Genomic DNA, 20,026 nt, shown 5'->3' on the forward strand with positions numbered 1-20,026 from the left:
AGTACCATATTTGGGCACATTGGTTACAAATGCTTTCTTTCTTTCCTGGAAATTCTCCAGGAATCAGCAGCTGATTATTGATTTGTATTATGGGCATTAGCCCAGAGATGCCACTTTGAGTTGTGCTATTCTTACGCATTTTGGATTATATATGGGTGTCATTACCAAAACTGGGTAAGAATCTGAAAGGCCAATCATGATAAACAATTTCAAGAAACAGCACCAACAGGTAGGAAGTAAGTAAGTAGAGACTATATATGTGTGAAAATGTAAAATAATCCATACAACTTCACTGGAATTCAGAAACTCTAAGTCTACAATAGTCTACACATGCAACTTAATGGGAAAACTTTTTCCTAATTTGACACTACACACTTATGTTCTTGTTTATATGCTCATCATTCGTCTGAAGAACAATTTTCATTATCTTCTCAAATTACCAATTTAACTCAGATCTGTCCATTCAATTACTGCATCCTATAAAACACAATTTCACAGGAAAATATGTTACCCAGCTTCAGCAGGCCACCAGTAAAGTACCAGATTCAAACTCTGCATACAGCATCTATTGTAACTTGCCAAAAGAGAGTGAAAAACTCCTTTTCTTTTTACAACAGAGAAATTAGGGTTTTAATGTTTTTCACTGGTTTCATGCACAAATCACAAGTAGGGAGACTTTATATATAGTTTCAAGTTCTTCCTATAGTTACTTAACCAGCAAAAAGTTCTAGAAAGATTTATGCACACAACCATTTATAAGAGGAAATTGTATGGGAATAACTAAGTATAAAATCCCTGTGTTTTACATCCTTAACTGAATGGAAAATTCACTCTAGTGTAGATAGGTATACTTCTAGCCAAAGTGAAGAGACCAAAACAATTAAAAAACGCATTACTTGCAGTGGGAAGCACTAAAAGTTTACCGCACTACAGTAGTCCTAGTTCTGACACTTTAAAGTTTTTAATACTAGCTATTTCCTTTGCAAAACAAGCTATACTGTTGTAATGAAATAAGCAGCTGGAATCGCCATTTGCAAGTAATGTGTTTTTGCACTCCAGGTGAGACAATCACAACAGAGTTCTCTTAGGGCTGAAGTATAGTATATCCAGGCCCCCTGGTGGTGCAGCGGGTTAAACTGCTGAGCTGCTGAACTTGCTGCCCAAAAGGTTGGCAGTTCAAATCCAAGGAGTGGGGAGAACTCTCACTGTTAGGCCCAGCTTCTGTCAACCTAGCAGTTTGAAAACATGCAAATGTGAGATCAATAGGTACTGCTTCTGCGGGAAGGTAACGTCACTCCATGCAGTCATGCCAGCCACATAACCTTGGAGGTGTCTATGGACAATGCCAGCTCTTTGGCTTAGAAACGGAGATGAGCAGTACCCCCTAAGTCAGGCATGACTAAATGTCAAGGGAAAACCTTTACCTTTACCTACTATATCCACACAAAGAAGTGTTACCTATATGTATCTTCCAGTAAATGTGAATGCAGAAGAGGAAACACTCAAGACAGAGAAGGAAGTGCTTAACCTTTCAATACCTAATTCTCCTAACAAATGCTCCCCATGATTGTCCCCCCCCCCCCCAACTACTGGACTTGGACAGGTAGGAGATATGTTTTAAATGTCGTATAAGGCATGAACCATGCAGATGTTTGCAGGGAAGAGTTAGGCACCAGAAGGATATAGAAGTTCCCTCCCACTTGACACCTTTCCCTGCAAATGCCTCTACCGTATATTAGAGGGAAACAAGTCTCTGCTTTGTATTGTATTCACCTTCCTTTGATTAACAAGCTACAAGGATGACACAAAACAAAAACAAACAAGTTAGTTAAATCAAAATCTTATTGCTTCATTTGGGTTATATCCTGGTCTGAAGAAAGGAGGAAAAGAGGGATATATTCACCTGAAGTCATTGCTACAGGTTTTATGCTTCCTTTGCCACATGGGTAACTCAGAGCTGGAATCTGTCTTGCAAGCTGTGTGCAATCTTCAGGACAATTTTATACATCCCACAAGAAATCAATCTAATTCATCTATTATCACTGACAACAAATACATCTATTTGCATCATTAAGAAATTGCCCCGTGAATTTCACTTTCACGGTGAGCAGGCCTCACAACCTCTGAGGATGCCTGCCATAGATGTGGGCAAAATGTTAGGAGAGAATACTCTGGAACATGGCCATACAGCCCAGAAAAATCACAGCAACCCAATTTCATCTTTGTTGTCTTGCAGAACTTTAGAAAAGGCATATTAAGCAGATCTCTTCTAATCTTGTTCACAACTACACCGGAAAAACCCACAAAGCCATTAATTTTGTTCAGACACTGTGATTTATTTGATTTTGTGGCATAGTAATCTGGAATGTAAAACACTTCAAACAAAATGCGAAAGTATCCCACATTAAGTTAATCCCAGGCACTGGTAGAGAGTTAGGGAGAGTTCCACAGCAAATTCATTCTATATATATTAAAACAATGGTAAGAGGTCACATCTTGTTAAATCAGGAAGTATTGAATTTGCTCAATAATCACAATATTTTTTAAAAAAAGTTAAAGCACACAAGCCCTATGTCAACATAAATATAAACAATTTCAAAGTTAATCTTATCATAAATAAACTCTTATTTATAATAGTATTGTTGAAGAAATACTGAGGCAAATTAAGGATTGGTTCATTTAGACAGGTGTGTAGTAGAACAATCAGAACCAACTAATGAAACTGGCCTTTTCTACCAACCCATTGCAAAGATAGGTGTTATCTCTGCAATCAGTAGCAGCACTGCATATTGTTAAGTACTACTTACTGGAGTGTTTATGGCAGACATCCTCAAACGGTGGCCCTCCAGTTGTTTGGGCCTCCAACTTCTGGAAGCCCTAGCCAGCTTGTTCAATGGTCAGGAATTCTGGGAGTTGGAGGCCCAAACAGCTGAAGGGCCGGATTTTGAGGATGCCTGGTTTATGGTAACTGTTTTCAAGCATTCTGTCCCTAGAGATGGGAAGGCCTGGAGGGGGGGGGGGGAATTGGGGGGGAGGGCTCAGAAAAATGGAAGGAGGGGACTGTTTCCCCCCCCCCCCATTTTTCCAGGTTTTTTTCTAGGCCTTCCTATCTCTATCCACCCCATAAGACTTCTGCAAAATAGGTAGCATGTCCCTGTAACCTCTTTTATAAATTTGGATAAGCTGCTTTATTATTATCATTATATGTCTCCTCACCTTCAAAACAGCTTATAAAATGTTACATTTCACTCATCATATACGCCAAAATACTTGCTGCACTACTACAATTTTTAGAATATGCTATTAAAACTGTTCTTTCTGGCATTGCATTTTATTCCCACCCTTTCTATTTTCTCCTTTGTAGTTTGGCACTGAGAATTGGGGAATCATAACGCCTTTTTTTGGTTTCATGCACAATTCACAAGTAGGGAGGCTTTGTATATAATTTCAAGTTCTTCCTATAGTTAATTAAGCAGCAAAAAGTGCTAGACAGATTTATGCACACAACCATTCATTTATAAGAGGAAATTCTATGGGAATAGCTAACCCTATTTTGGACTTTAAAATCGGCCCGCTAGCATGGACAAAGGCAATGTTTTCTTGGAAAATTGAAGAACTGTAATAAAGAATTGTAAAAAAAAAAAAGGTTTCCAAACTCTAGTTTCAACACACACAGGGAGAGAGACTCGTGGATCACATACATTAAAAATAGTAAGTAACACAACCAGAGGGCAAAAGCCAGACTTGGGTATTGCACAAGTCAACCCAATCACCAGCTTGTCATTTCAAGTGGCAAACATCACTGAAACCAATCACTCTTGCCTGCAGCATATAGACACAGTGGCAAAGACAAGTTTAGCACATTTAATGGACAAAACACTCCCGAAAGGTGATGAAAAATAATAATTTCATCCCTATATTTTTATGTCATACAATAGTTCAAATACCTTTGTAATGTTATAAGTTGGGCAACTTGATAACTCTTTGTATGTATTCTTTCCTCATATCAGCTCTCAACAGAGGCAAACCCCAACAGCAAGGATATGACAGAAAAGTACCAGAGTCAGTAGGCCTAAGACAAGTAGTTGAAACTGTTCTTTCTCTGCATCCAACGCCTTTGGGACTCCATTCTGTACTGATCATTTTCTTGTAGCAAAAAATCTTGACTTTAGTGAGACTGATTCCATAAAAAACCTGAAGACCAAGCACAGAGATCTATAGAAAGGTCACAAGCAGCACATGACAAAGGTTGCCATCTCCCATTGTTACTTCACAGCATAAAAATACTTTGCAGTAATTTGGTGATTGTTGAGGTGGTGGATACTGGTACCAGTAACCAGTAAACCTCATCCTTAATGAATTTACCTAAAACACTTGTCTCTACTTGTCGGTCATAATTCCTTGTCTTCACATTTCAAATTGCAAAACGTGACAAGAGCTGCCTGGACTTTGAGAGTCCAAACCTTCCTATAAGGCCTCTTCCTCTGAATCATGATCACTGTCTGGTTTGGTAAGTCTTTCAAGTTCTTCTCCATCCTACAGAAAACAAGAGATGAGAGTGAAAAGTTGACATCTAGATTTGGATTTTAAACAAACCTTTTAATTGATAACATATTAAGAAATGTATCCAGCAATTCCTAAACTGATTTTGAATCCTTTTTATGTTACCTTTCCCCACAATAATAGAAGTAAGGCTGACTAATAAGCACTGGTGGCCTAAACTAGTTATTGTCAGAAATATTAAAAATTAACTGGGTATTTTTAATTACAAAATCGTGAGTCAAGCACTGAACGAGTTAGTAGGCCAAAGCCTGTTAGAGTTAGTGGACCAAAGCTAGTGTCGTCCTAAGGAGAGTGAGATAAACCTCTGTGTGAGAGAAGCCTCATGTGAGAAAGCTCCAGTGTGAAGGCTGCTGTGTGTAAAGCTACTACGTATTTATTTATTTGTGTTATAGAAACCTTATTCTTGTAAATAGTGCAACTATATTATTTTGCTACAAAGAAAGGGATAACATTGGTCTGTGTATTTTTGTTCTTTTTATCACTTTTGGCTACTGGTACTGGGTCACACTGTTGATGATAAGTCACTCTGCTATATGTTTATGAGAGTCTTTTGTTAATAAGCTCATTCATCCAACAGTTATTGCTCTAATGCACTTTATCCAAGTTGGTCTTCATCACCATATTTTGTGAGGCAAATTCCAAAATCTAACTGTATGCAGCATGAAGTCACACTTCCATTTATCTGTTCTGAACTGCCCACTATTTAGCTTCAGCAGTTGATCCCAAGTTCCAACATTATAAGAAGAGAAAAGCTTCCTCTTATGTTATGGTCCATGAAGAGGTTCACTGTGAAAAATCAAGACGTGGGAAAGGTGTCCTTTTGGACTACAAATCCCCAGGCATTCAATCACGGTCATGCTAGCTGGGGATTCTGTGAGTTATAGAAAAGTAGTGTTTCCAGATTCTAAAAACCATATTTAGCCTAAACAATTTTTGGAGAAAATTGAACTCAACAGAAACCTAAGCTTCCATTTGCTGATGCCAATAGGAATGAGAGCACAAGCTTTAAGGACCGTTTTCCTTGTCTGCACAGCCCTCTAGTGTCCAATATCTACAATCCGGCACAGAAAGCACAGCTAAACCCAGTTAAATCAACTGGTTTAAAGTAACATTACCTGTGAAGTGGACTGTGGGCTTGTCTCAACAGTGTATTGTCTTTTCTCCGCTCCATAGAATACAACGGATGTTCTTCTAAATGTATGCTTTAATAAGTATTTTTGGAAAATAATATAAGAATCCTTAAAAACCACTTTTTCAAAAAATCACTTTTAAATTTCTTTTTAATGTGCCCACTATAGTTATGACACAAAGTTAACGTTTTTGGGGGAGCTACAATGCTGCAATTGTAAATCTTAAATGTACAAAAGTCAAAATATGTTTGTTTGTTTATATGTCTGTATATTTGAGCAACAATTATACCTGGCTTGATGGATCTGGACCAGATTTGCTACACATGCTCTGAATGGTCCAACTCAAAATATTGATGCGTTTTGGGGAGGATTGACAGAAGATAATGGGAGTTGTAGTCCACCCTCATCCGGCACCTGTATGAATACCACTGATGATGTATCTAGATCAAATTGGGTATTCATGCCCTTCATGACCCAACTTGAAATACTGGTGTACTTTGGGACTATGGTAGAGGCTGATGGGAGCTATAGTCCACCCATATTCAGAGAGCCACATCATTCCCTGTCAAGAGTGAGGGCATGATTCTCCTCCAAACCAGTCAGACAGCTCAGCCTACATGCCAGAATGCATCTCCCAACATCCTTGACCCTCTGCTATGCAGGGTGGGAATGATGGGAGTTTCAGCCCAAGAAGAAGGTTAAGCTATCTAATAAGTTAGGAGGACAGCCGCAACTTGCAGTCCAGCCAAATCTGGGGCTGATGTGAGTTGCACCAGGGCAGAACCAAATGCAAGAGGTCAGTAGAGCCACTAGAGCAGGGGTCCTCAAACTTTTTAAACAGAGGGCCAGGTCAAGGTCCCTCAAACTGTTGGCGGGCCGGATTCTAATTCGGGAAAAAAAACATGAATGAATTCCTATGCACACTGCACATATCTCATTTGTAGTACAAAATATATATATAAAAAACAATATAATAATTAAAATGTAGAACAATTTTAACAAATGTAAACTTATTAGTATTTCAGTGGAAAGTGTGGGCCTGCTTTTGGCTGATGAGATAGGATTGTTGTTGTTATTGTGTGCTTTCGAGTAGTTTCATATTTAGGTTGACCCTGAGCGAGGGCCGGGTAAATAACCTTGGAAGGCCGCATCCAGCCCCCGGGCCTTAGTTTGAGGACCCCTGCACTATAGTGTTACCATGAAGTCCTACATCCCCAGTGGTCAGGATCTGAAAAATAAAGAAACCACTGCTTTGTGTTTCCTTCCAGTAAATATGTTTGCTCATTTAATCAAATGAGGTGACTGTGAAATACCTTTAAAAAAAACCCATGGGATAAAGTTACTCCAAAGTTACTGTGTGCATGTGAGTCAACTTAGAAATGAGCAGGAAAGGCCCAGATGTAACTCAAGAGGCTACTAGAGGGTTGCCATGAAAACCATGGTTACTACCTGAGGGACAAAGAAAGTATTGCTTTGTGTTTCAGTATGGTGATAAAACCATCCCCTACAATCATAAAACTAATGGTTACTTTTACTAATAAATACCATTACAGAATGCAAATTTGGACAATGCCGGGTACTTAGGCTAGTATTACAATAAAATCAAGAGCTCTAAAGGGCTCTAGTTGGCAGCAGAGGTGTGAAAGATATTGCCCTGGTGGTCCCCAAGGCTGTTCTTGAACTCCAGCCTACAGAGTTTCTTTTGCATTTTCTTTGGTAAAAATGGTGAACTGATTGTTCTAATTCCATTATAGCAACTCAACAACTGGATCGCTTACTCCAGTGACACAAACAATATTGAAGATTGCCTCCTTTCTGAATTGGTAGGACTGCAGGGGAAATGAACACAATTGGACTCACAGACCATTATTTCCTTTCTCCTAGCAGTGGTTCTCAATCTGTGGGTCCCTAAGGTGTTTTGGCCTACAATTCCCAGAAATCCCAGCCAGTTTACCAGCAGTTAGGATTTCTGGGAGTTGAAGGCCAAAATATCTGGGGACCCACAATTTGAGAATCACTGCCCTACACTGCTGACCAATGCATTGGCATTCTAGAGGTATTTGTTCCAATGCAGGGAAAGAGAAAAATTAATCCTTTCTGATATTTCTTCCACAGCCTAACAACAATAACAGCAGTGTTTCTTCTCTCTTTGTTACCATTGTTTTAAAAAATAGATTTACTACGGTGAGGACGTTGGTGGTGAACATTTGTAGAATTGGTTGAAGGCCATACATTCATAGGCCAATGGTACTACTTAAACCACTGAAGGAAAAGTTCCTATTTGTGTTAACAACAGTTATTCATATAACGAGGTCCTGAAGGGAACCCTTTCAAAGCCTTACCCCGCTGGAGCGCTCCCATGCACCTCCGCTGTGTTTGCTCCTCTCCCACTGAGCTGTATACTCCACACATCGAGGGCTGCTGGAATGGTAAATAAATATGGACAAAAGGACAACAGGAGCTTCCAGGAAGAACTCCAGAGAAGGTTTGAAGTCAAAAACGAAGACGGACACTGTGGTGATGATAACAGTTGTAACCTGGGCTGTCAGAACATGAAACATGTTGTCCCGGAACTTCAAGATGAAAGCCACTGAGAGTCCCAGGAAGGCAGTGACAAAAATCAGGGCCACGGAGAAGGCATTGTGGCCATAGAAGAAGCCACAGTATTCTATGCGGCGCCTGTTTTCAGAACGCAAACTCAGCATCAGGCCATTAAACATTGCTCCAAAAAGGTACAGCTTGGTGTTTTGTACAAAGATGTTTTCGCTGAACTGCCCTCCTTCTTTCAATATCTTTTCATTGTAGATGTTGGCCAAGGCAGAGATAAAGCACTGCACCAATATGAGCAGATGTCCTAGGCCAAGGTGAACCGTTCTTGAGGTGCCTATACCAGTGGTGACGTTCCAACTCAAACTGGGGAAGGACCACTTTGCCGTGCAGTTTCTTCCCCAGCATTCTTCCTCCGGGCTGGTGTATTGCAAGCAACTGTTTGAATGGCTGAAAAAGATGTCATGATGAAAACCATGCACAGCCAAGCTATCCTTGTTGCTCCCTGTTCCTGTAGTCAGGGCTACAATAGACAGGAACAAAATCAGCAGAGAGGCCCATTGAACCCAGGAGACTTGCCGCCTGTGTAGAGAAGAGACTCATTCAGCATATATTGGCGAGCATGAAATGACCCTGATAAATCAATCCCAAAGAGAACAAATGAAGACATGTGATAAAATGCCTAACTTTTTTTTTTTTTTTTGCAAAGGCAGCTATGTGAATACACTCCAACAATACACCAAAGTGTATTGTAATACATCCAATGTGTTGCCTGGTGTATTGCCCAGTGCTAGGATTCATAAACCCAAATCAGAGGATTCTATGTATACCATAGCAAAGGCCTTGAGCAGCAATCAGTTTAGAATCCACATACTGTTTATTTTTCTTTTTTTGTTTGTCTCGTTAATTTGCGGAAACTACATACAGGAAGTCCCCGGGTTATGAACAAGATAGGTTAGGTAAGACTGTTCTTATGCTGAATTTGTATGCAAAGTGGAAAGGGTACATTTTAAAGTGTAACTCCAGTCATTTTTTTAAAAGTTTTAAATAGCATAGGGAAGGGTTACCACCCCTATGACATTTGTTTTGCTATTTGTGTCCCTGTCAGAAGATTTCACCTTATTTTCTGTCCCTGTGAAAATTGGATTTTGAAAAAATTTGTGTTGTTGTGGAAACAAGGATTGGTGAAAGAAAATTCAGTGGAGACACCCTTTTTCTAGGGTAACTTTTTCAGGAGTGAATTTCCTATTCTTAGAGGAGTAGATTTCCTCTCACTTTCTGTTGTCTCACCCTCATTTGTGACTAGAAGTCATATGTAAGTTGGATGTTCTTAACTTGGGAACTGCCTGCAATAGTTTTTATTTATTTATTTGCTACAGTTATACCCTACACTCCCTCATAGAATCATAGAATCAAAGAGTTGGAAGAGACCTCATGGGCCATCCAGTCCAACCCCCTGCCAAGAAGCAGGAATATTGCATTCAAATCACCCCTGACAGATGGCCATCCAGCCTCTGTTTAAAAGCTTCCAAAGAAGGAGCCTTCACCACACTCCGGGGCAGAGAGTTCCACTGCTGAACGGCTCTCACAGTCAGGAAGTTCTTCCTCATGTTCAGATGGAATCTCCTTTCTTGTAGTTTGAAGCCATTGTTCCGCGTCCTAGTCTCCAGGGAAGCAGAAAACAAGCTTGCTCCCTCCTCCCTGTGACTTCCTCTCACATATTTATACATCACCCCGAAGGGGACTCAGAGCAGCTTACAAGTTATATGTACGTACAATATGTTATATTATTAGCATAGCACAATATTAGCATTATATATTTCTATATTGTACTATACCACTATTCTGTAATATTATTAGTAATATTACATGTAATATATAATATATAATTAATACTATATTGTTAGCAGTATTATATTATATTGTATTACATTACAATATTATCAATATTATATGTATATACAATATATTATATTATTATATTATATTATAATATTATATATTATATTATTTGCATAGCACAATATAAGTATTATATAGTAGTATATTGTTGCTCGGGGGAGGGGCCCCCAACTGATGGTACAGGAGACAAGGTGGAACTGTCTTCCTGGCTTCCCCTCTTCACTCTTTTTTAAGAATATGGCTGCACTTGTTTGAATATATGTAACTCTTGTCCTTTAAAAGCTGCACTGCTGAATTTGAATGACAACTAGGGAAAAAACCTACAGTGAGTTTTACTAAGGAAGTGGACAAAATTCCCCCTGGGCTTTTGTATCCTGTTTTACAGAGACAACCTGAGGTCCTAGAATTAGATTTGCAGATTGGATAAATGAAAGCCAAAAAAAAAAGAAATTGAGAAAAAATTCACTCAAAAATGGCAGAAAATAAGACTAAAGAAAATTAAGGGAATTATTAAGGCAAGTTGGCTCAGATTTAGGTTCAATAGGACAGACACACAAATAGACGTGTTCTAAACTGCAGCCTTACACACCAGCAATGAACATAGTAAGAATTGTATTATTGAAATTGCTTTGATTAAGCATTTAATTTCAAATACCCTTAGACTTTACTTTAAAACTGTATTAACAAGAATTAGACAGAATTTATTACTGAGAAATGAAGCAGCAAAATGCCATCTCTATAGCTACTCACTTGAGCACTATTCTGAACAGAAGAGCCGTTGTTATAATGACAAAATTTGAGAACAACACAGCCATGGCCTAGTAAAAAGAAGGGGAGGAGTCAAGGTACAAGCCAAATGCAACTTAGCAATAGAATATCCACCAACTGACAATCCTTTTTTTAAAAAAAAATTCAAGAAGGCTAGCACTACAACAGTATAGCCAAGATTTATTGATCTAACTAAAACTCACCACTGGAAAAAAAAACCCTCAAAATATAACTGGGATATGATTAATTGAAATGGCTTTCTAGAAAGGGCCAAAAACTTTCATTTCAGAGAAACAAGGAAAGAATAAATAGGTCATTCCTCTTGTTTTTCCTCAGCTCTCCTTTTCCACCAAAAATCTGTTCTGACTGATGAAAGGAACAACTTCAGTTACTGAGATGTTTGCTACCTGATGCCTCTTCACACTTTGCTCCATGTTGCTCCATGTTGCTCCATTTCACCGGCAATCACCCCGCATTCCCTCCCTCCTTCCCCCATCACGAGGGAATGTTACAAAGTGGGGAAAAGGGCAGAAAAACTTGTGTTAGTGGAGAGGAAGTGTCTTGTGACGCTTCCTCACTACTTTGGGGATCAATGGGGCGGGACCAAGTCAGTGTTGTCTGATGGCACTTGGAAAGCCCCATCCCAGAAGAGGAGAAAGGGCCCAAAAGCCCCAAGTGTGATAAGATCCTTGGAGAGGACAAGCAAAAACACTTGTGAAAGACTTGACTTTCTCAAGTCCTAACTTGACTGTAATTTCACAGAGGCTACTTATGGGCATTAGACAAATTATCTCCCTATTAATTCTGGGAACAGGTAATATTTTTTTCATTTTTGGGGTGTTACTTACTGGTGCGAGGTAGGACAACACATAGAAGACAATCAGATTATCCAGAAAATAAAGGAAGGCAGGAATTGACCACTTAATATAGCTATACAATTGCCTCCATGAGCTGCAGCCAAATCCACTATGAGAATATCCTCCTAGAAAAAGAAAACATTAAAGAGAAGGATGGAACAGTTAAGTGCACTTAGTGGCTAACATATAGTATTACTGTAAGTAGCTTTGGTGAAATACAAAGCATTAAAATCCTCAATAATCAGATAATTTTGGGTGAGTAAGTAACCTCAAACATTGATCTCTATTATGTTTTTTTCTCAAAGGATATTTCAACTGCATGAATGAAGCTATAATTTCTGAAAGCCATTCTCCATAATGCTTTGCTGGGGAACAAGAAGGTGCTATTGCATTCGTGCCCTGCTTGGGTATATCTTGTTGGGATAAGGTTGCTTACTGCCCATAGATAGGCTTTTGCTCTGACACATACAGCTGATCTTTTTTCTTAACTTTACAAAACAGATTTGCACATTTAAGCATCTAATGGAAGTGCTCTCATCTAAAAACTTGGATTATTAAAAAGTTAATTTTCAAGTACCTTCACACTAAGTCGAGTACTTTTTCAATGATGTCACAATATAAACATTGGTAAAGTGCAACTGGACCTCTAAGAGAAGGAGGAATGAAAGAAATACATGGACGTGTCTTTCAGTGATAGGGAATATTTAAGTTTAGGTAGCATGCTACCAGTTACTAAAGAGACATAGTGAGAGATATCCCATAAACATCTCTGAAGTATCTTTTTCTCCACTGTAGGAAACTGGAATGCATGGAGCTGTAGTCTAACCCTGCAGGGCCTTTTCCATGTTGCTAGGCCCACTGAACAACCCTATTATTGGCTGCTAATCATGGGTAACAAGGGGGAAATATATCAATATGTATAACTTGTGAAATGTAATATACTATATTTGTAAAAGATTGAAGGCTACAGTTTTGCACATACTATGACATGTATTTTGAAGGGGATGTAAACCAGTAACTGCTTGACACAGCTAACAAGATGAATACTAACTGACATGTTTGCTGGAATCAAAGAGATTCTCAAATGTTAATCATTTTATTTAAAAACACAAACACACATCAAAGTAAGGAAAGAAGAAAGAGAGATTCAATGGGCTAGAGACAGGTCTCTTTATTATTAAAGGAGCATCTAAAAGAAAAAGAGTGGTGAAATATCAGCATTAAGCTTCATTGTCAAGTAGAAAAAACAAGAAGCAAATGAAACATTTAAGTGACTTCAAGGATTGTAATTTTTTAGGGGTCATCTTTGCTTCTTGAAGCAATTGACCTTTACGACATGCCACTAACCACTTTTCTAAATCCCTCTTTCGGAAATCTTCTATGAATAGAACAAGAATTGTTTTCAAAAAACCCGTACATGAAACCTTAGATTCATGTACACCTTTCACATTTCTTTGGAATCTGAACATTTAAGAACTGACTACTAGTATTTGATGAAGCAATGAAATTGACTGGCAAGCATTGCACTTCATAGAATAATCATCTCTATTTGAGACAGCCAATAAATATGCATCTAATGATCCATGCTACATTCCAAGAATGTATCCTACTGACTAGAAAAGGAGTATTTCAAAGAGATTTGGTAATACACATCTAGAAAATCAGTGTACCCAGACAATCACTAAAACCACCAAAACCAAAATGGCCCCAAAGGAAACATGATAATCAAAGTGGTGCGCTGTAACTCTTCAGAGTGGGTGAAAATTCAGTAGTGTAGTCTCTAGGCATCATTCATTTTTAAAGCAGGCCCATCCCTGCTTTGAAAACTAATGTCACAGTGTTCTGCTTGTTACAATACTTAAGGAAATAACAAGGATCACTCTGTAAAATATATTTAACAGAAAGGTATAACTTGAAAAACAGGTCAGGTCATTATCATCTTAATGAGTACATTGTTTATAACTAATTAACTCAGACCTCTTAAGAGTTTTATAGAAATGTCATTCATTTGGTTAAAGGAAAGCTGGTAGACAAAATCTGTGTATTAGGGGCACATTAACTCTAAGCTACAGTGTTATATATTTTTATTGTATTATGAGAATTTGCAGTCTCATAAAGCACCACACATTCATTAAAACACTTATTGGAAATTTTAGAAACATTTTGCACAGGGAGAAAGAGCAGGAAATGCAATTATTAACTGCATGAAGTCGGCTTCTTCAGACCATAAAAGACTTTTTTAGGCACAATAGATAATTTAGAATGTTGCTGAAGTTTTCAAAGAGAATTTACTGCACCAATACAGTCACTTTGTACTGGGAATAAAGAACAAAGTCAGACTGATATTTGTTGTGCATTGCATAAATTATACTGACACATATCCAGCAAGTACAGAAGCCATGCTAAACATCATACCAAATCCTAAATGTAAGAGCTTACCTTTTCTAGTTACCCAAAGTGCCATTATCAGACAGAGCACCAGCTTAACTAATTCTGAACACACATTCACAGTCGCAGGAAGGTAATCATATTTATTATCTGAGGAAAAAGAGTTTAATTTACTGTCATTAGAAGAATTGTTGTAGACTTATTAGTAAAGTAGCAACAGTTCGATGAAACACAATAATAAAATGTATGAAATGCTTTGGCATTGTTTATGAGTACAGAAAGCCAAAGTAAGAAAGATACACTTTTGATGACGTCAAAGGAGAGCAGAAAGAAGAGAAAATGCTCCAGGAGAAACTGAACAGTATTCAAGATGAACTGGATTTGCTGACCCAGACTACCTTAAGTGAGGAGAGAAACTTCTTGAAGAGCAAGGAGGCTGTAGCTGCCCTAGAGGTCTTTGAAGAAGAAAACAAAAAAGCAATCGAATATCTAGAACTGGCACCTAAATGCAACTCAACTTTACAGCAGAAATGCTGTAGATTAAAAGTGGAACTGGAGGACATGCAGATGGAAATGGAGAATGTCAGCATTGAGGAGAATTAACATGATTCATGTGAGCTGGAGAAGCTTTGTTTTGAAGAAAAATCCTCATCCCAATGGAATGCTTCATTTCAACCTTAACAAAGCATTCGTAAAAAATCCTATTCCTTCTCTTGTTAATAGTAATTTAATATACATATTCACTCAGATCTTAGCATTTGTTGTGCCAAAGACTTTACCATAATATCATATTAAAAGGAACCACTGATCCAAAATTCAATTGTAACTTCATTAACAGAGAATCTTGATGTTTGCTTGTTACATCAGCTGGAGCATATTTTATTTCAGTTGTCTGTGTCTAAATAAATAGATTTAACAGATTTAACAGGCACTGAGGCCTGATATACTGCAAAGGGGAGAACATTTACCTGGGATGGCACAAAGACAAAGAAGAGCTCTTTCTGTGTCCATAGGACATAGCATGGAGAGTAGGGCATTCCCTGAAGACCTTCGTGCTTCATGTACAAAATGCTGTGCATAAAATGACCTTCAGGCTATGTGTATAAGAAGTTTATGAAACATTACAAGTTAAGTCATGGGTCCCATCTCCAAGATATCTCATTATGTTCGTGAAAATATTCCAACAGCTAGGTGGAATCCAAAAAACACTCTGACCCCAAGCATTTGGATAAGGGTTTTGTAACCTATAACTGAAGCCAGTTGCTAACAAAGCTGCTGCATTCTGCATGGCCTCTATCTTTGGAGGCAGCCTCAGTGGTGGTGTTAATATTTGATGTCACAGAAGGTTTTCTGGGTGCCTGAACTGATCAACCTCATGAAATAGGAGGCACATTAGACTGTCATCACCACCAACCCAGCAGGATCCAAGTGAATGAAAATCAATGAACTGATTCCCCTCAACAGTAGCTTTTGAAAATTTGTGTCTCTCTATGATGCAGAATAGTGGCAGAGTATCACCTGTACAAAAAAATCTTATAGGATAGTAGGGCTTTAGGTGGTTTTGGGAATGTGGGTTGTTTTCAGTTTTTCGGGCTATATAGCTATGTTCCAGAAGCATTCTCTCCTGATGTTTCGCCTGCATCTATGACAGGCATCCTCAAAGGTGGTGAGGTTTTTGGAATGTATGTGGATTTCCTTAGTGTGACTTTAGTGGGGGCAGCAGCTAATGTTAAGAGAAGGGCATATACAATTTTCAGGTCTTGTGATATTCAAGCCTACCCTGAGTTTACTTAAATTGTCCTTGCAGAATGGTGCACTGAGGAAGCAATTAAGATTAGTACATAGTTCTTATATTAGATTAGGACTACACGGTCTGATAACATAACCTCATGTCATATGCTCACAGAGAATCTGAAGGTCATATCTGCATGCTGACAAATGCATACCTTCATTGGCAGAGTATTTCATCAGAAGGATACGACTTGACCCCAAGGCAACAAAGGTACCTCCTAACAGGAATGTATGTACAGTCGATTTGAACAATCGCGAAGTCTGACTGCCACATTTGGACTCCATTCTGTTGTCTTGTTGTCAGTGGCCTTTGAACAGTAAAGAAGAAAACGTATCAGATGGGTCTTTTCAGAGAAACGAAAGTATACATTTTATTACTTGGAATGCTAATTAGGGTCAGAGAGGGTTCAGGGGCCATTTTTCATACACAAGAATCTATTGCAGGTTATTACCAGACTTGTGTTCACTAAAATTGGAGGTGATTGGAAAATAACATCCAGTTTCTGAATCAGTGGTTTAAAACCTAAAACATAGTGTAATTGTACAGAAGAAAGCACTGCTTCAGGCATGGATGATTATGGGATGGATACAATGTGAGACTGAACAAAACTCAGCAAAACATAAATGACATGACTTCCCATGCCTCTGTGTAACTACACAGCCTAAATGAAAATACTTCCATACATCTATGTAACTACACAACATAACTGACAATACTTTCCACACTCACAATTGTTGAATGGCAAAACATAAATGACATTGCTTTCCATACATTTATTTAACTATTTTATTTTCCTTAGTGTTTGTTTTTATTTATTTAATCTAATTTCTATTGTACACCTTATGTGTTTTGTTTGCACTGTTGCTTTCTGTAAGCCGCCTCGAGTCCCCTTGGAGAGATGGGGCAGGATATAAATCAAGTTTATTATTATTATTATTATTACTATTATTAACTACAAAACATTAATGACATTATTTCCATGCATCTGTTGCAGAATTGCTAACACAATTTGATAATTTTACAAGATTAAGTACTATGATTGTGGAGACTTGCTTTCACATATACAGTTTTTCCTATTACCCTGTGCATTCATGCATATATCAATCAATCAAAACTTTTTTTGTATCCTGCCCCATCTCCCAATGGAGACTCAGGGTGGCTAACAACATGAAATAATAATCAAAGCAAATAGAATCATAAAGTTGGAAGAGACCTTGTGGGTCATCCAGCCCAACCCCCTGCCAAGAAGCAGGAAAATCACATTCAAAGCACCCCTGACAAATGGCCATCCAGCCTCTGTTTAAAAGCCTCAAAAGAAAGAGCCTTCACAACACTCCAGGGCAGAGAGTTCCACTGCTAAACAGCTCTCACAGTTGGGAAGTTCTTCCCAATGTTCAGGTGGAATCTCCTTTCCTGTAGTTTGAAGCCATTGTTCCGCGTCCTAGTCTCCAGGGCAGCAGGGAAAAAAATATTTATTTATTTATTTCTCAACCCGGGGGGGGGGGGGGGGGGGGGGGACGACGACTCAGGGCGGCTAACAAAGGCTACCAGTATTTTAAAAAACTCTAAAATTACAACAGCAAAACAACAGAGAGGAAACAATCTGGGACATCTAATCATCTTTCAACAAAAGATTGCTCCAGGCACTGCCAGGCCATCAAATGCTAATCAAGGTGCTCCAGCAGACAAGAGTCCTTTGTCCGACTCTGGTCATTCCACAGATATATAAACCAATTTTCCTAGTTCCAACAGACCTCACTACCTCTGAGGATGCTTGCCACAGATGGAGGTGAAACATCAGGAGAGAATGACTCTAGAACATGGTCATATAGCCCGGAAAAACCTACAAAATCCAAACCCTTAACTGTTCTGGTCCAGTTAGCCTGTCTGAATGTATCTCCCTCTATTAGCCACCAAGGATATTAAGATCATCTGGGGAGGCCTTGCCTCTCGGTCCCACCTCCTTCGCAGTTTCGACTGGTGGGAACGAGAGACAGGGCCTTCTCTGTGGTCCCTCCCCCCCGACTATGGAACTCCCTCCCCCTCTCTCCTGACCTTTTGCAAAAAACCAAAATTCTTGCTGTGGGATCAAACATTTGAACAATAGGTGGATCAACCGGGAAGTGGGCTGCAATTGTATGGATCTGGATTATGATTCTGAACCGGCAAATTGTTTTAATTGATTGTTTATAATCATTTTAACTGTTTACTCGTATTTGTTATTTTTAATTGTATTGTGTCGGCATCTAATGGTTGCCTCCTGTAAGCCGTCCTGAGTCCCTCTTCGGTGGTTTTGAAGGGCAGGATATAAATACTTGAAATAAATAATAATTAAAAAATTATCTGACTAGAGGGAGGAAAGGCAAGAACTTAGTCTGTTTTGGGGAAACTGTTTAACAGATATTTACTTAATTTTTTTAAAATGCGTTTTAACCAAATTCTTTTAATAACAGTAATAGTTTGATTCTATTTTAATATTTTTAATTGCATTATTTCTTAAGATTGTGCGCTGCTTTGGGTCCCAGTCTTGGAGTGCATAAACAATAAGCATCAACAATACATATAAACAAATACATACCGTAAATAATTAATATGTAAACCATAAATAAATAAACAAATATGTCATATTCCCAGTTCTGGGCCTTGTGGTTTGCCACAGACACTTTCCTACCTTCCACCTGGGCTTCTGGAGCCCCATGAATTGAATTACAAAATGGGAAACAGCCCAAGCTTGTCTATTTTCCCAGCTACTGAAGGTGAAACTCCTCCAAGAGAGAGAGCGTCTACTATTGCTTAACAACTAAAACCAAAGAGCAGTTTATATTTCATCAATTCCCCTTCTGAGGCTCTTAAGGGCTTGGTTACCTGACAGCAGCGCCTTTTCCCTCTGTATACATCGCCTGGCTGGTTTTCACTTATCTACGCATGCGCGGCAAACCTCCGCTCTCCTTGTTTCAGCCCCTTCTCATGTACGCATGCGCAAAAAGGGAAAAAGTAAGTTCAGTCCTGTTATAGAGCAGGTCTGATAGAGAGCCTCTTTACAAAAAAACGGAAGTAGTTTATAGAGGTAGTAAAAGTATAGAGTGACTGACAACAAACATACATTGTTATTATGTGACTCCAAATCAGGCATGGGCCAACCTCGTCCTTCCAGGTGTTTTGGACTTCAACTCTCACATTTCGGCTTATTGTCGAAGGCTTTCATGGCCGGAATCACTGTGTTGTAGATTTTTCAGGCTGTATAGCCCTGTTCCAGAAGCATTCTCTCCTGAGATTTCGCCTGCATCTATGGCAGGCATCCACAGAGGTCGTGGGGTCTGTGGGAAACTAGAGTTTATATATCTGTGGAATCCCTAAGGTGGGAGAAAGAACTCTTGTCTGTTGGAGTTAGGTGTGAAGGTTTCAATTGGTCACCTTGGTTAGCATGTAATGGCCTAGCAGCCTCAAGGTCTGGCTTCTTACTGCCTGAAGGAATCCTTTGTTGAGAGGATTGTTACCTGTCCCTGATTGTTGCTTGTCTGAGATTCCCCTGTTTTTGAGTGTTGTTTTTTATTTACTGTTGTGATTTCATTTATTTATTTATTTATGACATTTATATGCCGCCCTTCTCACACCGAAGGGGACTCAGAGTAGCTTACAAGATATATACACATGCAATATATTATATTATTAGCATAGTACAATATCAGTGTTATATATTACTATATTGTACTATACCATTATATTGTAATATTATTAGTAATATTACATGTGATATGAAATATATAATTATAATATTGTATTATAATTGTTTGTTGTTCATTCAGTCATTTCCGACTCTTCATGACTTCATGGACTAGCCCACGCCAGAGCTTCCTGTCAGTCGTCACCACCTCCAGCTCCTTCAAGGTCAATCCAGCCACTTCAAGGATACCATCCATCCATCTTGCCCTTGGTTGGCCCCTCTTCCTTTTTTCTTCCATTTTCCCCAGCATCGTTGTCTTTTCTAAACTTTCCTTTCTTCTCATGATGTGGCCAAAGTACTTCATCTTGGCCTCTACTATCCTTCCCTCCAATGAGCAGTTGGGCTTTATTTCCTT

At 38.8% G+C, this 20,026-nt stretch overlaps 1 protein-coding gene across 2 annotated transcripts; it reads right to left on the bottom strand.

Moving 5' to 3' along the window:
* Window positions 1-2,315: 2,315 nt before the first annotated feature.
* SLC35A5 (solute carrier family 35 member A5) lies at window positions 2,316-18,883 on the bottom strand. Of its 2 annotated transcripts, XM_060770754.2 has the most exons (8): window positions 18,813-18,883; window positions 16,102-16,254; window positions 14,207-14,305; window positions 11,759-11,892; window positions 10,893-10,960; window positions 8,036-8,822; window positions 5,679-5,765; window positions 2,316-4,536 (listed from the first exon to the last, which is right to left on the bottom strand). In XM_060770754.2, exons 2-8 carry the CDS (start codon window positions 16,229-16,231, stop codon window positions 4,468-4,470), a joined length of 1,374 nt encoding a protein of 457 aa, XP_060626737.1. In that variant the 5' UTR covers window positions 16,232-16,254; window positions 18,813-18,883; the 3' UTR covers window positions 2,316-4,467. The 2 variants fall into 2 exon arrangements, with proteins under 2 accessions (XP_060626737.1, XP_060626739.1); XM_060770756.2 differs by lacking the exon at window positions 5,679-5,765.
* Between the last annotated feature and the right edge of the window lie 1,143 nt (window positions 18,884-20,026).

This window comes from Anolis sagrei, chromosome 3 (assembly GCF_037176765.1).
Source record: "Anolis sagrei isolate rAnoSag1 chromosome 3, rAnoSag1.mat, whole genome shotgun sequence".
Taxonomy (NCBI): Eukaryota; Metazoa; Chordata; class Lepidosauria; order Squamata; family Dactyloidae; genus Anolis; species Anolis sagrei.